Raw genomic sequence first — 22259 nt, 5'->3', positions numbered from 1 at the left:
ACGCACCATTTGGATACGCTAAGAACCCAGACTCATCCCAAGGATGCTTCCAGTCATTCACCAGCAATCTCCCTCCTCCGATAAGCTTTCCATGTGCCCAGTCTGGCACAAACAGAGAGCAGGGCAGGCGTGTGCTCTGTCCTCATGGAGCTATCTACTATCATCAGCTGCATCATTGCAACATAAGGGATCCTAAACTGAGCCCCAAAGCATGAGATAGCAGGAAATTGGAACTAGGAACAACTAGGTGTTTGGCTCATGCAACTAAAATGAGATTATTTATCGAGATGGAGATGATTATAGGAAGAAAAAACTGGTGGAGGAAAGATTAGAAACTTGGTTTGGAGTTTGCTTGATATGCCAGGTAAACATCTAGTGAAGGTGTTGATCAAGCAGTTGGATATGTGAATCTGGGGTTTGGATGAAATGTCTGAGAGGCTAACGTGAAGTAAGTCAGAGAAAGATAAATATTGTATGATATCCCTTATACGCAGAGTCTAAAAAGAAATGAAGCAAATGAACTTACTTACAAAACAGAAACAGACTCACAGACTTAGAGAACTAAATTATGGTTACCCAGAGGAAGGATAGTGGGAAGGGATAATTAGGGAGTTTGGGATGGACATGCACACTCGGCTATACTTAAAATGGATAACCAACAGGGACCTAATGTATAGCACAGGGAACTCTGCTCAGTGTTATGTGGCAGCCTGGATGGGAGGGGAGTTTGAGGAAGAATGGATACATGTGTATGTATAGCTGAGTCCCTTTGCTGTCCATCTGAAACTATTATAACATTGTTTATCAGCTATCAGTTCAGTTCTGTTCAGTCACTCACTCGTGTCCGACTCTTTCCGACCCCATGAATCGCAGCACGCCAGGCCTCCCTGTCCATCACCAACTTCTGGAGTTCACTCAGACTCACGTCCATCGAGTCAGTGATGCCATCCAGCCATCTCATCCTCTGTCGTTCCCTTCTCCTCGTGCCCCCAATCCCTCCCAGCATCAGAGTGTTTTCCAATGAGTCAACTCTTCGCATGAGGTGGCCAAAGTACTGGAGTTTCAGCTTTAGCATCATTCCTTCCAAAGAAATCCCAGCTATACTTCAATATGAAAATAAAAAGTTAAAAAAAAAAAGATGCCTGTTTGAAAGCAGTCAGCATGTGGATGGATTTAAAGCCATGAGACTGGATCATATTCCCAAGAGAGTGAGTGTGGACAGATAAGAAGAGAGGCTCAAGGACTTAAGGGAGGCAGACCAGCTTATAAATATCAGAGAGGCTGGAAGGAGCCAGAACTATTAGGAGTAAGATGTTCTGGAAGTAAGTAAACTCAGGGCATCATTCTGTCCTTTAATCTATCTCAGGTCATTCTCAAAGTTTAATATGATAAGAATATCTAAACAGAATACATAAAAATTGGCACAGTGTACTTGATTAGGTGTTTAAGGGGTTTTTCATCAGTTAAAAAAAATAATTTTATTTATTTAGCTGTGCTGGATCTTAGTTGCTGCTCAGGCTTTTTTTTCAGTTGTGGCAAGTGGGGACTACTCTCTAGTTGCAGCGGCTTCTCTTGTTTTGAATAACAGGCTTTTAGAGTGTTCGGGCTTCAGTAGTTGTGGCACATGGGCTGTAGATCACAGGCTCAGTACTTGTGACTCACGGGCTTAGTTGCCCTGCAGCATGTGGGATCTTACCAGATCAGGGATCAAACCTGTGTCTCCTGCGTTGGCAGGTGGATTCTCTACCACGGAACCACCATCAGTCTTTTTTTTGTTTGTTTTTTGTTTTCTTAAATGCCTGCCATTTCCCACCTTTCTCGTTGACTTGAGAATCTGTCAATTCTCAGATTTGACAGACTCCCCAGATTCTGATTTAGAGTGACTCCACAATGTTGTCATCTGGACATTGCAGTCATAGATGGGAGACCATGAAAAAGACAGGTATCATGTCTTCTCCCTGAATCAGAAAGAATGTCAGTGTTCAGAAGTGCAGAGCTTTATGAAACAATTCACACATCTCCCATTATGATGTTGGGACTCTTATTCACCTCCTTTCGACATGGATAGACAATTTGCTGCCCTTCCAGGTAATTAACTGTGAGAGGAATTGGGCCAGACACCACTCTTGAATATCTGCCAGATTTTAGTGGCATTAGCCCAGAAGTCACTGGTTCTGCTAGGACAATTCTGGAAACAAAATGGCCTTTGATGAGACTTCCTGATTCCATATGTCTGTCCTGGGTTCCAGCTTCTGTCTCCCTGAGAACAAACTCATCACCATGGTAACTGCATCCACATAACACATGCTGCCAAGAGTTCCTGAATCCTTTCATTTGCTTCTTTCCCAGTGTTGACACTTATTAATCTAAAATCAGATCTCACAATTAGTTTGTCTTCAGGAGGCCTGTATCTCTCTTTAAGTTCAAAATAGTTTATTTTGCAGCAAAAAATAAATAAATAAATAAATAACTGATTCACTATCCAATCTATAATACCCACCCCAGGAGGCTAATATCTCTTTTAATCCCCACTGTTGCACTGATGACAGAAAGGTTCAGGACCCTCAGCATTATTTCCTGAAGAGTTAAATGACATTCAGGCAGCAGGAAACTTCTGCCAATAAAATCAAAATCTAAACTGGTTGCCTTTTATTATCACTTAAATTATTCTCTCCACTTGACATGGATTTATTGGTCAGTTTAGACTCTGTGACAGATTTGGTTGTAGTCACACGGAGCGTGACTAACAGCCTTAACTACAAGCCTGTAAACGGAGTGCGATGTACGTGTACATTATCACCATCTAATAATATCTGTGGGCTAATTATGTAAAGGCTAAAGTAAATGAACACCACAGTAGTTGCCATGCACAAGCCCAGGGAGGGCAATTAATGCTCTATGGCGGCTGACCTGGGCCATCAGGTGGGGCCAGGGCAGTGCTGGAGGTCAGCGCTCTGTCTTGCACTGTTTATTCATACCATCTTCGTTTGAGGATGGTCACTGGCATCTCTTTCTTAGTGATTCCTAATTTCCTCAAAGTTTATTTCAGAATAACTGATGTAATGTTTATGGCTCTTTTTAATATGCATAGGCTGATGTGGTAATACATGGGGAACCCATTAAATTTCTAGTGGTTTATCTGGTGTGAACACTTGAGGTTGACAGTGTGCTCAAGGAAGGACTCTGCCTCACCCCCCACCCCCACCTGCACCACATGCTGTTAGCCGGATAGGGTGGGCCGTGTGACTCACAGTCCCCAGATGTCACTGGAAGGGGGACACCCAGGCTGTGTGGGTGGAAGGCAGCTCTGGAGGCAGAGGACCTGGGAGGCATCCTGCCCCCCAACTCTCTGAAGCTATGTGACTGGGCAGCTGACAAACTTCTCTGAGTTTTTAGCCTCTTTGTCTGCAAAATGGAGACTTTACTGTTGAGACTTGAACAAGCTAATAAAAATCATTTTAGGCCAGATGTTTTATAGTTGATTTTCATAAAACCTGTGAAATAGATAAAATCATCATTCCCATCTTAAGTATGAGGCAGCTCAGCTTCAGAGAACTGAAACCCCTTGCTCAAAGTCACACGGTATATAAGTGGTAGAGTCAGGATTTGAACCCAGACCCCATCCGCTTAACTATTACACGGTGCGGCCCTAGGCAGGCAATATACGTGACTGGCAGCAGAATCTTCCTGTTTTATGGAAGGAGGCAGTTAGCGGGCGCTGAGGTGACATAAAGGGCAGGGGGACATGACTGGCCCCCCATTTCTGGTCAGCACTGCTGTCACTAGCGACAAATCAATGTGTCACTTTGAATGTGTGCAGATTGTCTCTGCATGATTTACGAGGAATTCTGCAGCTTAAGATAAAGTCATAGGCCATGTTGTAAAGTAGCTTCATTTTTTGAGGAGACAGTAATTGAAATTGGAGTGTCCCTTAGCTCCATCCATGCCCACACTCTAACCCACAGAAACCCAACGTATTCCTCCTACCTCCCTGGCACTCACAGACACTCAGCCTCACCTTCCACTTGCTTCCCTCTGCCCCGTCACACAGGCCTGTATCTTCAGCTATGGGCAAACAGACACATACAGGCCCTGCCCTCAGAGAGGAAGGAGGCTGAGGTTCAACTGTTCATCAGAGGTGGAGGGGGCAAAGCTTGTAGACAGTGCATTGTGGATCAGAAACTGCTAGAACTGGAAAAGACTTCAGAGATCAGCTGGGCCAATCACCTAGTTGTATAGACGAGGAATCTGAGGTCCAAGGGGACCCAGCAAGTTCAGTGGGTCTGCAGAGCTGAATGACTGACAGCTGGGTGCCAGGAATGGTGAGCCAGTGAACAGGAGGGGGTGAGCAGGGCCACAGTGGGGGAAGAGCTTAGTGCTGGATAGAAAAGGTGGTTCGTTATCCACCCCTGTAAACTTTCCTAACTCAGAAGGTAACTCAGTAGCTGGAGTGGGGGATTTCTCCAACATCTCTAGTCATTTGATTAGGACTATCTTCTTAATTATTTATGTTAGCAATTTAAAGAACCAAACCCTATAATTTAAGAGAGATAAAAGCAGGAAATAGTGACTGACACCAAGTATGAAAAATAACTTCCCAATGATGATGGTATGTTTTAGACTTCACAAAATTTGAAAGTAGACTTTAATTGATGATTTTTATAGAGGTAAGAATGAATGATCATTAGAAACTAACCCTCAGTAGTTAAAGGCCACCCCCATCACCTGCGCTTTGTATTTGCCATGGCTTCAGGCTTCATCTCAGATGTCATTTCCTCTGAAAGGTCTACTGCTCACCATCATTGCATCCCCCTGCCCCATCCCTGGGGTCACTTTCCTTCCTGTCACCTCTGGTATGTCCTTCGTGACACTCACAGCCTGCGATGGGCTTGTCTATGTATCTCTTTCCTCGTTTCTCCCTCAGGAATGTGAGCTTCCCTGGGCCACAGACCACTTCTGGCAGACACTCAGCAAAAGCATGGAACAGGTTTCAAAACCTGAAAATTAGTAGTGACTTCGTTGGTTCTATTTCCTTTTAAGTGAATGTACTTCTTAATACGGCTATCACTACATTAAATGTATTAAAGACCACCTCTGACTGCCTCAGCAAAAAATAATAAAGGCAAATAGAAATCTTCCTCCAGTAAGGCCCAATAAATGTATTGAGGATTGTAACAGATCCTAATGAACATGGTAGCCTGAATAATGAATAAATTGCCTCTATTAAGTAAATAAGGACCAACTTTACAAGGAAGCAGCAAAAACACTGTTTACTTAGTTTCTTGAAGTTAAATTGTAACAGGTACACTTTTCCTTTACTTAACATTTTGAGAGGTTTAACAATCAAATGCTTTAGGCTTTTACTTTATGGTGGAGTTTTTAGTAAAAGAAAAGCTTGCTTACTAAAAAGTAACAGAAAATAATAAGAAAAATTGCATCTAATGTTTTTATAATTATACAATTTGCCTTTTACTTGCAACTGCTTTTTACAGAGGCACTAATGGAAATTGTTAAACCTTTCATGCATTTACAGAAACCAAAATGCATTTTAATGTGGTTGAGGTAATAACCAAAGAAGAATGTTGTTAGTAATAATAGTAGTGAAACTGCTCAGGACGCTACACTCTTACCAATAGGAGAAGTGATGGTCTTTGTTATAAAAGGTTTCCAGGAGGTCGGCTGTCTATATTATTCACTTGTGGGAGACTCAAATATGTGCTGACATTTCAGGATTCATTGATACACTTTATTAAACAATTCTTCCAATTTTTAAAAAAGTTTCAGTCATTTGAATTGCAAAACTAACACATTTTTGCAGTAGTTCAGAAGCTAAGTACCTGTAGAAAATTTATAGTCTTAACTTCTTCCCCTATTTCTACTCTGCATATATTAGATGCTACATATTTAGGTTATAAATTTCATCTTTTCTCCTTTGCTTATATAAATGTAAACATTAACCATAATAATAAAAATAATAGCAAGTAACAATCTTGTAGTGCTTAGAATATGTTAGGCATTTTTTTAAAGGATGGGATATATATTACACAATACATGTAACCCTATGAGATAAGCATAAGTTATCAGCCCCATTTTGTAGATTAGGAAGTTGAGGCACAGAGAAGTCAAGTAATCTGTCAAAGGCCACACTGCTAGTGTATGGCAGACATGACATTCAAACTCATGTAGTCTTAATTACTAAGCTACACTGTCTCCCACACTTAGATTTTCTGGTTGTCTTTATATATAAAGGGGCTTATATCTTTTGTGCCCTATAACTTTCACCTACCTAACAAATGTCACTGACCTCTTTTCAGTCCAGTGAAGATAGATCCAAGGTGTTCTGGCGGATGGCGGCATTGCTTTCTGTCACACGGACATATCATACATTATACAACTATTCTGTGATGCACATGTAGCTTGCTTCCATTTTTGGCCATTATAAACAATAAATAGCTTTAAACATAAATCTCTATGCATTATCACTTTTATTCTTCTCAGAATTGGACTTTTGGGAGTCAAAGAATATGAACATTTTAAATCTTAATGAATACTACCTGTTTATCTTCCCCAAAGGTTGTGAAAATTTATATTTTTACCAAGAGTGAATCAGGACCTTCCTCGTTACCTAATACTTTAAATAAAAATAATTTTATGAACTTGTAACTTTTATAATGAATCTTTATTTTATCAGAGAAGGCAGTGGCACCCCACTCCAGTACTCTTGCCTAGAAAATACCATGGATGGAGGAGCCTGGTAGGCTGCAGTCCATGGGGTCAGTTTTTGGTATTATGTCCTATTTCTGAGGAAATATTGGTGGATTTGTCACAAAATGATGATATAAACACAAGTAAAATAATTAAAAGGTGTAATTATGAATGGCAGTTTAGAATTTTCCCTTTTTTTCCTGAATTCAAATGTAGAGTTTTTGTTTTCTCCTGCCAACAGTGTTCATTTCTTATTATTCATTCTTTTCCATCTCTATCTTGCTCTGGGGAGGACTAAGCGGGGACAGAAGACCATCTGTCCCGATAGTTTACACCAGATAATTTCTCAAAGTCCCTTCCAGCTCAGTGATTCTCTGAGAATATGAATCCTTTAAAAATCAAGTTACAAAATCCAGGATGATGGCTTGTGATTTTATAGAGCTTGTGTGTGGTTCCATAAAAAAATGTAGCCATGCCAATAAAATAAGTAGAGTGTACCTGTGTCTTGGGAAAATATAATTTCTGGAAACATGACAGCAACCAGAATGATATGGAGGTTGCATATTCAGGGATGGTTTAGATGACACAAGATTCTTGGATCCTTTCCACTTTGGCCCTGCTTTCCTGACTCAAAGGACACTTTGAATATAAATATATTAATCAGAACTATAAAACACTGATTAATTTTCATTGAAGAAAGTATCCCTGAAATGGGCTTTAATAAAATCAGTGTGAATCTCTTAATTTTCCCCATGATGTTGTTGCATCATCTCTATTTTGTTTAATTTTTATTTTACTTAACTGAAGTTGTTTGTATTGGATTCAATTCTTTTCCATATAAATTAAACAGATTTGACTCATCAGTTTTCCTCTGTATAAAACTGTACTGATGCTATCTTCTATCATTGTCTGACAGCCATAATTTCTGCAAAGTTCTTTTTTTGAGTCTATGTTTACAGGTCTAAATTCGGTGATAAAGATTTGGTTCTTTTGTCACTTCATTCAATATTAATTTTACATTGTAGTTTAAGCCATTGTCAGTTTTGGGTTGATTCTTAACCATCACATTTACTGTATCATGAATTTGAATAAAAGACTAATGGTTTACACTTATCTCCTAGCTAACCCATGATAATATTGTGAATATTTTTGTAATAAAGAGAGAGCAGTAGAAAATGGAGGCTAAGAGAGACAGATATAAGAGACCAGCTTAGTCCTAAGGAATCATTGCTGAGTTCTTGAATGTACAGAGGGGCTAAGACAGCTTGCAGGTATAAAGTGACAGAGACAATCACCCTTGGGATCCAGTGGCTGAATCAAACCTTCCTGTTTCATTGCTGCTGAAATGAATGCAGGTATCTAAATGTCTGACTTCTCTCCTTAGAATCCTCTCATCAGGGTTCTTGGCCTCTACTGTTGTTCAGCTGCTAAGTCATGTCCGACTCTTTGCAACCCTGTGGACAACAGCATGCCAGGCTTCCCTGTTCTTCACTGTTTCCCAGAGTTTGCTCAGACTCACGTCCATTGAGTCGATGAGGCCATCCAACCCTCTCTTCCTCTGTTGCCACCTTCTACTACTGCCCTTGATCTTTCCCAGTATCAGGTTCTTTCTCAGTGAGTTGGCTCTTTGCATCAGGTGGCCAAAGTATTGGAGCTTCAGCTTCAGCATCAGTCCTTCCAATGAATATTCGGGACTGATTTTCTTTAGGATTAACTGGTTTGATCTCCTTGCTGTCCAAGGGACTCTCAAGAGTCTTCTCCAGCATCATAGTTAGAAAGCATTAATTCTTCTATGCCCAGCCTTCTTTATGGTCCAACATGTACAGTCTCACATCCCTACATGACTACTGGAAAAACCATAGCTTTGACTATATAGAGTTTGGCCTGTATAGTCAAACCCTATTCTGTCTGTCTTCTATCTCCAAGAAGTAAAGAAGATGGAGGTGGGCATTTAATTAGAAGTAGCCTCAGGTACCAGTGACAGAAGGTCCAAAGTAACCAGATAGAACTTCTCTCTCACCTACAAGAAATTGAGGGAGGCAGTGAGGAGAGTATTACGTGGACCCTGAGAACTGGAGCTGGGGAAGGGCTGTTATCTGAAAGAGGAACCCAGCCTCAGTTAGAACCAGCCTGTCAAAACTGACAGAAAGTGAGAGGAGAGAGATTCTGAGCTTGCTCTTCTAGCATGTTCTACTGACAGAATGTTGGTGTAACTGAACCAGAGAACCAGGGAGCCTGGCAGAAACTGTCCACAGGGGTAGGCTCTGGGGGAATGGAGAAGGGAAGCAAGGGAACAGAGAAAGACATGGAATGGATTTGGGTGTGTTTGTGTGTAAATCCAGCATAAGGCAAATAGACATACACGGATAATGAGAAAAGACAGTGTTCAACGGGCACCATAAGAAAGGTATCAGTAGTTCTGACAATATTTTCAGCTACTATTTTCAAAATATTCAGCTATTTTCAGTTAATTGAATTTGTTGTTGTTTAGTCTTTCAGTCATGTCAGACTCCTTTGGAACCCCTTGGTCTGTAGCCTGCCAGGCTCCTCATGGGATTCTCTGGGCAAGATTACTAGAGTGATTAAATAGTTATATTCTAAACATATTCCAAGCAGTATCCCATTCAGTCCTCAGGACAAGATTGTGAGGTAAGTGTGTTGTTCGTATTTTAAGAAATGGTAAACCTAGCAGAGATGTAAAAAACTTGCTTAAGTTAGAACGCAAATGGTAGACACAGAGCTCTAAATTAGTCTGCTGGGCACCATCACGGTGATCTCACCCATGGTTTTGATTTCTGTCCCGTGGGTCAGCAGGAGCACGTGACTTCCAGTGGGAGTATGAAGCTGCCTCACTCTAACTTCCTGTTAAGGACAAGGCTGACATTCTTTCCTCCCATTTTTCAGAGAAGGGAAGTTTAGGGCTGAGAGAAGAGAGGTGTGTGCTAGGGGTTCTGTGACAATTCCAGTTTCTCACCTTCCATCCTGTTCCCTCCAGGAGGCTCTTGCAGCCTCTTTAGTGGCTTGGCAATCACTTTCTGAAAAAACTGAGCAGGTCAATCTCATTGGCCTGGTAGGATTTAGTGGAAGAGTGGTTTGCCTCTTATCTACTTCATTAGCTTTCTTCTGGGCAGAGATCTCTGGATAAATCAGTTTCTCCATGACCTGAAGAAGTAAAGCCTGTTTGTTGGCCCAGGGTTGGGGAGTAGGGTTAGGGGTAGGATCAGGGGAGGCAATTTTTGAAGATAGAAATTTTAAATTAGTACAGTCTTTCTTGCTTTGCAAAGAAACCAAATTGGAAGAGATTGGGATTTAGATCCAATAGTTTTCCATTTTTGTTTCTGTCAGCAACTATATCAATTTAGCTTCTAGACAGGACATAGGAAAATGAACAATGCTGAACAATTGTATTATCTCCGACCAGTCCAGTGGGTAAAAGTAGTAAAAAGCATTGGAACATTAGCTATAATGGCTTTCCAGGGCAAAGTGCAATGGCTATGAAGACACACAATTAGCAAAGTCATTTGTTTTGACAGACACTGCTGGCCAGCACTTGAAACAGGGACAGAGCTGTCATGGAGCTGCTTCTCCATAGATGTTCACTGTTATTGCTGAAAATGCTCACAAGCACATGTCCTGCTAGCCACAAAGAACCTGAGAAGGATCTACATTCCTTTTCCCCATAGCTCTGTCTCTCTCCTTCAGTTCAATGACAAGGTTCCCAAATGATCACTAGGCACCTGATCTCCACCTCACTTCCCATCCAACTCTCAACTCCCTGGCAGGTTGACCATCTCCTCCTCCAGCTTCCCCATCTCACCATTGAACTCATTTCACTTGTGACCTTGCTTGACCGTGGAAGCATTGCCATTGTCCACCACTCCTTTACATCTGAATTTCTCTTTCCCCTTGGCTTTCTCTGACAACACCCTCTTCTGATTTTCCTGTCTTTCAGCTTTTTCCCCTCATGCTAACTTCTTTTCTCTGTCTATCCATTAAATGTTGATTGACTTTCTGGTTCTTTCCTTGGCTGTTGTCTGCTGGGTTGCTTCAGATGTGTGTGACTCTTTGTGACCCCATGAACTGGAGCCCACCAGGCTCCTCTATCCATGAGATTCTCCAGGCAAGAATATTGGAGTGTGTTGCCATGCTCTCCTTCAGGGGATCTTCCCAACCCAGGGGTCAAACCCTTATCTCTTATGTCCCCTGCATTGGCAGTTAAGTTCTTTACCACTAGTGCCACCTGAGAAGCCCCTATCTTCCTTTACCACCCTCTGTATATTCAGTCTTGCTGGTCTTATCCTCTAGTCTTCACCCAATAGTCATGCAATAAAAGCTTCCAACCTCTAGTCCACATCTCTCTCCTGTGTTCCAGATCTATATAGATACCTAACTTCCTTCTGGGTGCAGCAGACAGTACTGGTGGTCTCCCCAGACAGTGCGGGTCTCTTTCAGTATATTTGTGTGTCACAGTCCCACTCCCCAACCAGGTCTTGTGCCCTTTTTTCAGAGGGATGTCCTCATATTACCAGAGCAGCTTTGTGTACAAGCATGGCGAGTTTATGTGTTCCCTCCACCCCACCCCAATCTGCCCCATTGCAACTCTTAACCAATGACTGTTGGGTCTAGAGTATGAAAACCTAGGTCCTTTGTGTTGAGTGGTAGGTTGGGTCTGCAAGAAAGCAGATGTCAAGATGGTTAGAAGTACAAAGAATTATTGAACATATGAGAGCAAGAGTAGGCAGAGAAAGCCAAGAATTGATCTGACACTTGTGGAAGGTGAGAAAAGAGGAAGGAAGATTGGGTAGAATGAGCCTCAGACTACCATCAGGTGCTGAGAAAGTCTCAGGTACCTCCAGTGCAGAGATTGTTCATAGAGGAGTCGCAGAAATGGTGACATTTTTCATACCCATATCTCCTCTCCAATCCTACTGACATGGATACTAAATCATCTTTTTGCTGGGTTATTACAATGGGTCCTCTCTAGGATAATCGGCCCCAATCCATCCTCCACACTGCAGATTTTGAGCTACCTAAACACACAGGGGATACAGGGTGGAGGGAGAATCTAAATTCCTAGAAGGGCACAATGGTGATTCTGGGGGTTGCAAGCAATCCTTCCATTCTGGAATGTGAAACAGAATTTACTTTGAGAATAGCATATCACTCTGTTCTGGGAAGAACCTTTTGAATTGTGTGTGTGTGTGTGTGTGTGTGTGTGTGTGTGTGTTTTCAATGATGTAGATAGAAGGCAAGTCAATTCACCATTTTTGTAGATGTCAATGGGATGGAAACTTTTTGACTCACCAAAGTTCCAGGTTTAGAGTGTGTTGCTGAGTAGAACAGGCAGCATTTCTTGTTTCAGATAAATGTAATCAGAGGGCCAAGCTTGGGTAGGGGAAGTATTAATTGTGGGAAGGATCTTTCTCAAGTCTGTGTTTGAATCATGACTTCTCTAGCTCTCACCTATGTGAACTGTCTTGTCCTCTTAAGCATTTCTGAAAATGAAATCTATCTTAGCTCTTTCCCCTCATTAGAATTGTGATTTATTAGGTAAAACAGAAAACAAGATCAAGGCAATATTTGGTTAAGGTTGAATTCTCTATCTCAAATTTTTGGGGGCTGCTGGCCTAACTCTGCTTTGAGTCAGAGAGGTGTCAAGATTCAACTCAATAGCCTCATTATAGTCTCTGTCCTATCTAGAGTGTTAGCCCCTTGGGGGCAGGGTTTTTGTCTGCTTCCCAAGAGTTTTTAGCATATGTCAAGCTGATAATCTGACTCTTGCTACCCGATGTTTCAAATGCTTATATTTCAAGTGCCACAAGACAAGCGATGAACTCAAAAAAGTAAGCCAAACAGGAATATAATCTTGTGAATTTGTGAAATAATGAAGCTAGCTTTTAATTTGGATTTAGTGGGCATTATTCGATTTGCAGGCCTGTAGTCTACCTTGTTTACTTTTGGAGCAGTAAGTACCCTCACAGACCTGTTTATTGATTAGTGTGAGATGAGCATTGTAGCTAATCTTGTTTCAATCCTTCTGTGGCCACCAGTAAGAAAGAAAAATGGTTCATGCAAAGCTCCAAATGGACAAAGAGAGAAAGATCAAAACGGAATGAGGTTGATCCATTTATTCAAAAGCATTAGAGATAGTCTGAACAAAGTAGAGAAGATAATCACTTGTAGAAATTTAGTCCGTAACATGTGCCCAGGTATTTACATAGTTCCTGATTGGTGACAAACCAGTTTTAACATGTCCATAGGCCGTAGTGATGAGTCAAAGCATGCAAGATGAAATTTAATGGGAAGAGTGAAAAATACCATGCAAAAGCCAGGGAGATGTAGATTAACTCAACAAGACAATTTAACAGATTTAGTTGCTTTGAAGCTCAATAAATCAATAATGCAATTTTGCTGCTGAGAAAACAAATTCTGTCTTAGAGTACATTACTAGAGGTATAGTGCTTGAGAAAAATGAGTGGATGGGTGGTAGTTTCTGGGAGTGCATCAAACCATACCTGGAATCCTGTGTTTAATTCCAGATGTGGCTCTTTCAGGTGGACATTAGCAACCTAGAAATGATCTTATGTTGAGTGGGGCAAGTGAAGAGTGTGGTCAAAATCACTGCAACCATTACTAGCAGATGGAGCTATAGTGAAGTGCTCCCTCTGCCCATAAATAGAGAAGGTACGGAAGTAAGATAGAACTCTTAGGGTCAAATCATAAAAGTCAATACACTGGATGAGGAAAGATCCTAGGCCCCCATGAAACAGTATATAAAGGACTATGTATATATGGTAATATACATTAAACAAACCTAAAGAAGAAAGGCTTCCCACTACCAGGTGGCACTAGTAGTAAAGAATCCATCTGCAATGCAGGACACATGAGATTCGGGTTTGATCCCTAGGTCAGGAAGATCCCCTGGAGGAGGGCATGGCAACCCACTCCAGTATTCTTGCCTGGAGAATCCCATGGACAGAGCAGCCTGGCAGGCTACAGTCCATGGTGTCACAAAGAGTTGGACATGACTGAAGCGCCTTAGTATGCATGCACAAGGAAGAAAGCAACAATTAGAGATGTGGAACACAGGATGAAACGGAGTCAGAGGAGATGATCAGAAAACCAGCCAACTCCAATCTAAGGTAGAAGAAGTCTAAAGTAATGGAGTTTTGTAGAGAGTCAAGGATATTTCTATTATGATGCAAAAAATACAAGCAGCTCTTGTAGTCTAAGGCCATTAAACATTCAAATCATCTGTTCCTTGTGTCCTCACTTTGTGCTTACCATGCTATCTTCTAATTGCAAATTGATTTCCTACTAGACTCGCCTACAGGGAGAGAAGGTGCCCGGGTGCCATCTGAGTATTCTGGTGTGACAGTAATAGCTCTGATTGTAAATGAGTCTGTTGGCACTCTGTGCATCTCATGGGCTTGGCTAATGGGAGTCTGCCCTAGAGGGTCAGAGCCACTCCTGTGTGCTTACACAATCTGGTTTTAGAAATTGCAAAACTGAGCCAGGCTCAGGATCATGGCAATTTGCCATGGTAACAAATTTCAACTCAGTGGGAAACAAATTCTTCTGGAAACCAGAACAGTAACGTTCTTGTGAACACCTGCAGCAGGTACTGTCCTTTGATACTTAGATATTGTTCCACTAAATCTTGCCTTCTCTCCTTGAAGGTGCTGAAGTTGATTCACTTTTGTATGACAGTCACTCCTGTATCCACAGATTCTGCATTTGTGGATTCAGCCAAGGATGGGTTGAAACTTTCAATCCACAGTTGGTTGAACCTGTAGATAGTGAGGGCTGACAGTCAGGGAGTTGAGCATCCCAGGATTTTGGTATCCTCAGGGAGGTCCTGGAACCAACCCCTCACAGATACAGATGGATGACTATACTTAGCACATGGGAGTTTTGTCAACCAATCAAAAGCCTATCTCTGACCACCCTGGACCTGACTGGCTACCACTCTTCTTCAGGCTTGGCTCTTACTCACCTTCACATCCCTCTACTCCACTAAAACAATCAGGACTAGCCCCTTCCTCAGCAGTCTCCCCACCTCCACCCAAGAGCCACATCCACTGAGCAAGTCAGCCATCTCTCCCATTTCCTAAGTCTGCACAGCACACCTCATACTCTCCCCTATTTCTGTTCCCAGAAACAGTCTCGCACCTGACAAGTACCTCTAGCTTGCTGACTTCCCTAAGATGATCCAAGATATTATCTCTCTTAATGGCACAACTTGTAACCCATGGGTAAGTAGCACTCTGTCCCTGTGTCCTACTCAACATTTCATATCCTCAGATACTGCATTTGGATTTTATTTCCATTCACACCTTTGAGCATCTGAACTTCTCCTTGGCTGGGATAGGTTATTGGGTGGTGCCCTCCACAGAGTTCTGCATGTAGATACACTTCACCTAATGTTTGTTCATTGACTGGCTACATTAATTCCGTGTATGTGCTAAGCTGCTTCAGTCTTATCTGACTCTCTGTGACCCTGTGGACTGTAGCCCACCAGGCTCCTTTGTCCATGGGATTCTCTAGGCAAGAATACTGGAGTGGGTTGCCATTCCCTCCTCCAGCAGATCTTCCCAACCCAGGGATCAAGTCTGAGTCTCATGCCTCCTGTATTGGCAGGCAGGTTCTTTACCACTAGTGCCACCTGTGAAGCCCATATTAACTGTACCATTTCAACAACCTATAAACATTTTGGAGAAAGTTAAACAGAGATTATATGACCTAAATCAAATCCCTTATGATTATGCAGTAAAAGTGAGAAATAGATTTAAGGGACTAGATCTGATAGACAGAGTGCCTGATGAACTATGGACAGGAGACAGGGATCAAGACCACCCCCACGGAGAAGAAATGCAAAAAGCAAAATAGCTGTCCGAGGAGGCCTTACAAATAGCTGTGAGAAGAAGAGAAGCAGAAAGCAAAGGAGAAAAGGAAAGATATAAGCATCTGAATGCAGAGTTCCAAAGAATAGCAAGGAGAGATAAGAAAGCCTTCCTCAGCGATCAATGCAAAGAAATAGAGGAAAACAACAGAATGGGAAAGACTAGAGATCTCTTCAAGAAAATTAGATACCAAGGGAACATTTCATGCAAAGATGGGCTCCATAAAGGACAGAAATGGTATGGACCTAACAGAAGCAGAAGATATTAAGAAGAGATGGCAAGAATACACAGAAGAACTGTACAAAAAAGAGCTTCACGACCCAGATAATCATGATGGTGTGATCACTCACCTAGAGCCAGACATCCTGGAATGTGAAGTCAAGTGGGCCTTAGAAAGCATCACTATGAACAAAGCTAGTGGAGGTGATGGAATTCCAGTTGAACTATTTCAAATCCTGAAAGACGACGCTGTGAAAGTGCTGCACTCAATATGCCAGCAAATTTGGAAAACTCAGCAGTGGCCACAGGACTGGAAAAGGTCAGTTTTCATTCCAATCCCAAAGAAAGGCAATGCCAAAGAATGTTCAAACTACCGCACAATTGCACTCATCTGACATGCTAGTAAAGTAATGCTCAAAATTCTCCAAGCCAGGCTTCAGCAATACATGAACCGTGAACTTCCTGATGTTCAAGCTGGTTTTAGGAAAGGCAGAGGAACCAGAGATCAAATTGCCAACATCTGCTGGATCATTGAAAAAGCAAGAGAGTTCCAGAAAAGCATCTATTTCTGCTTTATTGACTACGCCAAAGCCTTTGACTGTATGGATCACAATAAACTGTGGAAAATTTTTCATGAGATGGGAATACCAGACCACCTGACCTGCCTCTTGAGAAACCTATATGCAGGTTAGGAAGCAACAGTTAGAACTGGACATGGAACAACGGACTGGTTCCAAATAGGAAAAGGATTACGTCAAGGCTGTATATTGTCACCCTGCTTATTTAACTTCTATGCAGAGTACATCATGAGAAACGCTGGGCTGGAAGAAGCACAAGCTGGAATCAAGATTGCAGGGAGAAATCTCAGTAACCTCAGATATGCAGATGATACCATCCTTATGGCAGAAAGTGAAGAGGAACTAAAAAGCCTCTTGATGAAAGTGAAAGAGGAGAGTGAAAAAGTTGGCTTAAAGCTCAACATTCAGAAAACTAAGATCTTGGCATCTGGTCCCATCATTTCATGGGAAATAGATGAGGAAACAGTGGAAAAAGTATCCAACTTTATTTTTTTGGGCTCCAAAATCATTGCAGATGGTGACTGCAGCCATGAAATTAAAAGATGCTTACTCCTTGGAAGGAAGGTTATGACAAACCTGGATAGCATATTGAAAAGCAGAGATATTACTTTGCCAACAAAGGTCTGTCTAGTCAAGGCTGTGGTTTTTCCTGTGGTCATGTATGGATGTGAGAGTTGGACTGTGAAGAAAGCTGAGCTGCTGAAGAATTGATGCTTTTGAACTGTGGTGTTGGAGAAGACTCTTGAGAGTCCCTTGGACTGCAAGGAGATCCAACCAGTCCATTCTGAAGGAGATCAGCCCTGGGATTTCTTTGGAGGGAATGATGCTGAAGCTGAAACTCCACTATTTTGGCCACCTCATGCGAAGAGCTGACTCATTGGAAAAGACTCTGATGCTGGGAGAGATTGAGGGCAGGAGGAGAAGGGGACAACAGAGGATGAGATGGCTGGATGGCATCATGGACTCGATGGACGTGAGTCTGAGTGAATCCCGGGAGTTGGTGATGGATAGGGAGGCCTGGCGTGCTGCGATTCATGGGGTCATGAAGAGTCGGACATGACTGAGCGACTGAACTGAACTAACTGAACTGAAACAGAGATGAAAAGGCGAAGGAGCTGTAGCCAAAGTCTTCATGCATTGAGTGCTATGCTGTGTGAATAAGAAATTATATGTGTCATGCAATGAACCTGAGGGAGGAGTAGATGGAAGTTTCATTTAAGGGGGCAGGGGACTTGGCTAAATTCTATTACTCTTCCTTAGAACACGGCAATGCAAAGACCTTGGTACCAGTATTTCTATTACCATTATTCATAGTAATAATATTACTATATTGACATTAAAGTTTGTTTAGCACTTTACAGCATAAGTAGGGAGGTTTATATGTTTTATCTCATTTAATCTTCCTGATAAACCATGAGATCACCTTTACTGTACTTTGCCATTTTACATATGGGGCCACAGAAGTTCTGAAAAGCTAAAACTTACTGAATCACAGTCAGTAAATGGCAGAGATGGGATTCAAAGCCAAGTCCTCTGGTTCTAAATCTCCACACCATGTTTTCCCACAGCTGTACTGCTCACACAAGAAAGCTACAAAAATGAACATTGTTTGGAGCCCCAGCTCAAGTTGAGATTGTGATACAAATCATGTAATGTAAACTTACCACAAAATAATTTCCTTCTTCTGGTTTAGTGTGGATTTCTTTTGTGCCACAATAAAATGTTCACAAAGAATTTAGCACCAATATTTTCTTTCCTTAGAGATGGTCATTTATTTCTCCTCTCTGGCAGGCTAGCCACTGTGGAGAGTGAGCCTTTGGGTATTTCCCAGTGTGTGGCACACAGCACATATGCCACCTATTCTGGTGAATTACACTCACTTGGGAGCCAAGACAAATGTCAGACACACTTCTGTAATCTACACTTGCAATTTTTTTGAATTTCCTTGGAAACACTGCCCTATTTGGGTGCTGTTTCTGAGATAGGTTATGGGATATGGTTGTCATTTTCAAATGAAGATTTGAAAAGAAAAAAGCCCAATTCGCATCCTGCCACGGAAAACCATTTAAACCCATCTCCATGAAATTCATGTTAAAATTTAAGAGCATAACTGTACTAACTCAGAGAAAATAGACAGGAAAGCCTTTTGCAGAGCATAGCTTTATGCAAATATGGGAGGATGTTACAATTATTAAAACTCACACAGAGGTAAATCTTCACAATCTATCTTTGCTGCAGCAAAAATCATTAATGCTGAATAATTAATCATCCAAAGAAGACAAAGCTAAATCAATGATAAATGGCTCTAAAAGCAGAAAAAAAATTTCTGTCAAAATTCTAAATTGGAGGGATGAAATAGATACAGGAATATAAACTGGAACAGAAAAAAAATTCATTTCGTTATTTGATGGAGATTCAACACCTATTGAAGGGCTGGGGCTCCCCACGTGGCTCAGACAGTAAGTAAATGATCTGCCTGCCAATGCAGGAGAGGTGGGTTCTATCCCTAGGTCGGGAAGACCCCCTGGAGAAGGAAATGGCAACCACTCCAGTATTCTTGCCTGAGAAATCCCATGGACAGAGGAGCCTGGTGGGCTACAATCTATGGGGTCGCAGAGTCAGACACAACGGAGTGACTGAGCACACCATTGAAGGGCTACTATATGCAAGTGCTTCTAAGGTATTTTTCACACTTTATCTCTCAATCACTTCTCCCAATAAATCTATGAGGTAGACTTAAATTTTTTTTTTTTTATCTAGTTTTTGGTAGAGTCATGGTGCAGCATGTGGGATACAGGGTCTTGGTTCCCAGACCAGAGATCAAACTTGTACCCCTTGCAATAGAAGCTCAGTGCCTTAACCACTAGACTATCAGGGAAGTCCCTTGGAGCTCATTTTAAGGCGTCTTTTTCAAGGTCCCATAAATAGAAAAACCAGAGTCTGATTCTAAGTCAAATGTCTGCCACAATGACATGCCACTTTCTGAACAAATTAAGCACATTTAACCATTGTCTCTCTAATGCTGGCAAGAACTGCTTCAGAACTGATTACCCTTGTGTGTGTTTATGTGTGCGTTTATGTGTGCAGGGAACTACGAGCTGGAGAGGCTGATCTTCTCACAACATTGACCAGTCACCATAGAAGCTTGGAGTGTGGATCTTCCTGGCCGTTCAGTGGTGATGCAACCAATGGCCAGGGTTGTGTGTCTCAGGGAGACAGCCTCTCTGCACTTCCCATTTCAAGGCTGTACCACCTTTCCATCTGACATTTCTGAGGAATCTGGTTTCTTGTGTTGGGGCTTAAAGATTACAATTCAGGCCCAGGTTTCTTATAACTAAGGCAGAGAGTTGCAGAAATATCATCTGAAGATATCTGCTTTTCTTTCATGTATACATACACACTCTCACACAGAGTCTAATCTGGCCATATATGGATAGAAAAACTAATGTTTCTGGCTTCCTCTAAGGAATAAGATAAGGTTTAACCCCAAAGATGGAGGCCAGACTATTACCCAGAACACCCAGTGGAGAAGATTATTAGACTTGAACTCCCTAGATGTAGAGATCTGCATTGTGGAATTGACCCTGAGAAAGGGATTTGCAGGTCATACACAGTGGCTGGTAGAATCAGGATTAAAGTGCCTTAATTTCTCATTTCTCTCTCAGAGCTCAGATAACTTCAGACCCTGGGAATCGAAGTTCCATATGCTGGAAAAACAGACAGGACAGCACAGACTTTCTGTTGTTATTGTTATATTGTTGTCAAGCTATTTTATCTTTAATCTCCAAAATATAAGGAGCATCAGAGCATCATTTACTTCTTTGAAGTTAAATAAAATTATGCAAGTGTAAGAAATTACCTGTATTAGTCAATGAAAAAATATTAAACATTAACTCCAGAGATGATACTATGCTAGGCACTAAATGGGGGGAAAAAGGAAGAAACAAATCATAATCTTTAGGGTTTTAAAAGAGTAGCATATATATTTTCCATTTAATGGGGAGCTGCAATGTTCTGGGCACTGTGAGTGAGTGAGTGAAGTCGCTCAGTCGTGTCCGACTCTTTGCAACCCCATGGACTGTAGCCTACCAGGCTCCTCCGTCCATGGGATTTTCCAGGCAAGAGTACTGGAGTGGGTTGCCATTTCCTTCTCCAGGGGATCTTCCAGACCCACGGAGCTGGGTCTCCCCTCATTGTAGGCAGACACTTTTACTGTCTGAGCCACCAGGGAAGTCCTATACTGATTATAAAGATGCTATCAATCCTGTTTGGATTTACTGCCAGAATTCTAGGACACATTGTTTAAGATAGCTTTAGGGATGACAAATCTTTACTCTCTTATCTTTAGACAAAAAAAAAAAAATCACCTTTAATATGGGTCTGACTTTTGGTTATAATGGATCTATCCATTGAATGAATTAAGTGATTAAGCTGGATAACAGAATTTAAAAAAAAAAGGAAAGAAAATAAAGGGTGATCATAAAGTAATGAGAATGTAACTATACTTCCTGGAATGTTGGATTCTGAACTAGCATCACTATCTTATTTTCTTACCTCATATGTATGCATGTAAAAAAAAAAAACAAAAAGATTTACCAGTAAGAAGGAGACCCTATTTAAGATCCAATGAACGGAAGAGAAAAATGAGCCATGACAGAGCAATTATGGAGGGCTTGGATAGGTCGGGGATCTTACTGAAAACCACTTGATCTGATATTACTTGCCTTGTAAACTTGACCCTCAGTTGCCTCTTTTGTTCACTGAAAAAAGCAAACTTGATTGCTTGGAACAAAAATAACGAAACTCAGGAATTTTAAAAATTAAAATATTTTAAGATTTCAAATAATAAGTTATTAAGGATTATAAAAGTTTAGAAGGGGACAGATTAATGATGCAAACATCTGGATCAGTCAGAAGAGTCAGCTCTTTAAATCAATTGAGTAGGGAATTCAAGATGATTCACAAGTGTTCAGGAAGACTACTCCAACTTCCATTTCTATCTATTAATTAAAAAACTTTCATCCTTTTGAAGTTTCTATTTTTGTATATATTTTATAATCTATGTAACCTATTAGTTCATGATAACATGAATAAAATAAATATCACACACAATATATAAATATAAGAATATATCTATACATTAACTAAGTCGGGGGGGGGGAGCGGATGCGGGCTTCCCTACTTGCTCAGCTGGTAAAGAACCTGCTGACAATGTGGGAGGCACAAGAGACAAGGGCTGGATCTCTGGGTCGGGAAGATTCCCCGGAGAAGGAAATAGCAACCCACTCCAGTATTCTTGACTGGAAAATGCTAGGGAGAGCGGAGCCTGGCAGGCTACAGCCTGGGCATGCTCAGACATACATTAATTGATGAGGTAGCATGTGATCAAAAACTTTGGCACCCCTGCTCCAGACTGTCAAGAGAAACTGAGTGGGACAGGCTTAATATGCACAGAATAATGCTACCACTGGCACTGCTTTAGGTGATTATTTTTTTCTGTAATGACCACAGAGGTTGTCTGGAGAGGGATTTTTAGTGCTTTGATTGCTTACTACCTTAGAGTCTTTCTTTCTGCCCTGTGATTTTGGACTTAGGCTGATACAGCTGCATGAGCCATCCTTGTTGGGAAAATAGGTCATTGTTCAATGTGCTCCATTTGGGGGTGGAGAAATATGATTATGACCTAAGTGAGATGCACAAAGCAAAGTACAGCTAACAAGACCCTTGATCTTCACGGCTGAGACTCATGCTGAAAGACGTGGTTTCATTGACTGGTGTTGGAAAAGTCATTTGGATGCCAGGTGTGCAATGCCAAACAGGAAATTAAAAAGTTGTAGACTGACTGTTAGAGCTT

At 41.4% G+C, this 22259-nt stretch overlaps 1 protein-coding gene across 1 annotated transcript in view; it reads right to left on the bottom strand.

The window, feature by feature from the left end:
- Positions 1-1435: 1435 nt before the first annotated feature.
- IQCJ (IQ motif containing J) overlaps positions 1436-22259 on the bottom strand; it is an 850319-nt gene continuing 829495 nt past the window's right edge. Inside the window, exon 5 of the mRNA XM_086392309.1 lies at positions 1436-1958. Coding sequence (XP_086248435.1) covers positions 1914-1958 — 45 coding nt within the window. The 3' untranslated portion in view covers positions 1436-1913. The remainder of the gene's footprint in view (positions 1959-22259) is intronic.

This window comes from Bos grunniens, chromosome 1 (assembly GCF_055505025.1).
Source record: "Bos grunniens cultivar Pamir isolate PY7600 chromosome 1, Bosgru_T2T1.0, whole genome shotgun sequence".
Taxonomy (NCBI): Eukaryota; Metazoa; Chordata; class Mammalia; order Artiodactyla; family Bovidae; genus Bos; species Bos grunniens.
This window is presented reverse-complemented; position numbering and strand designations above follow the sequence as displayed.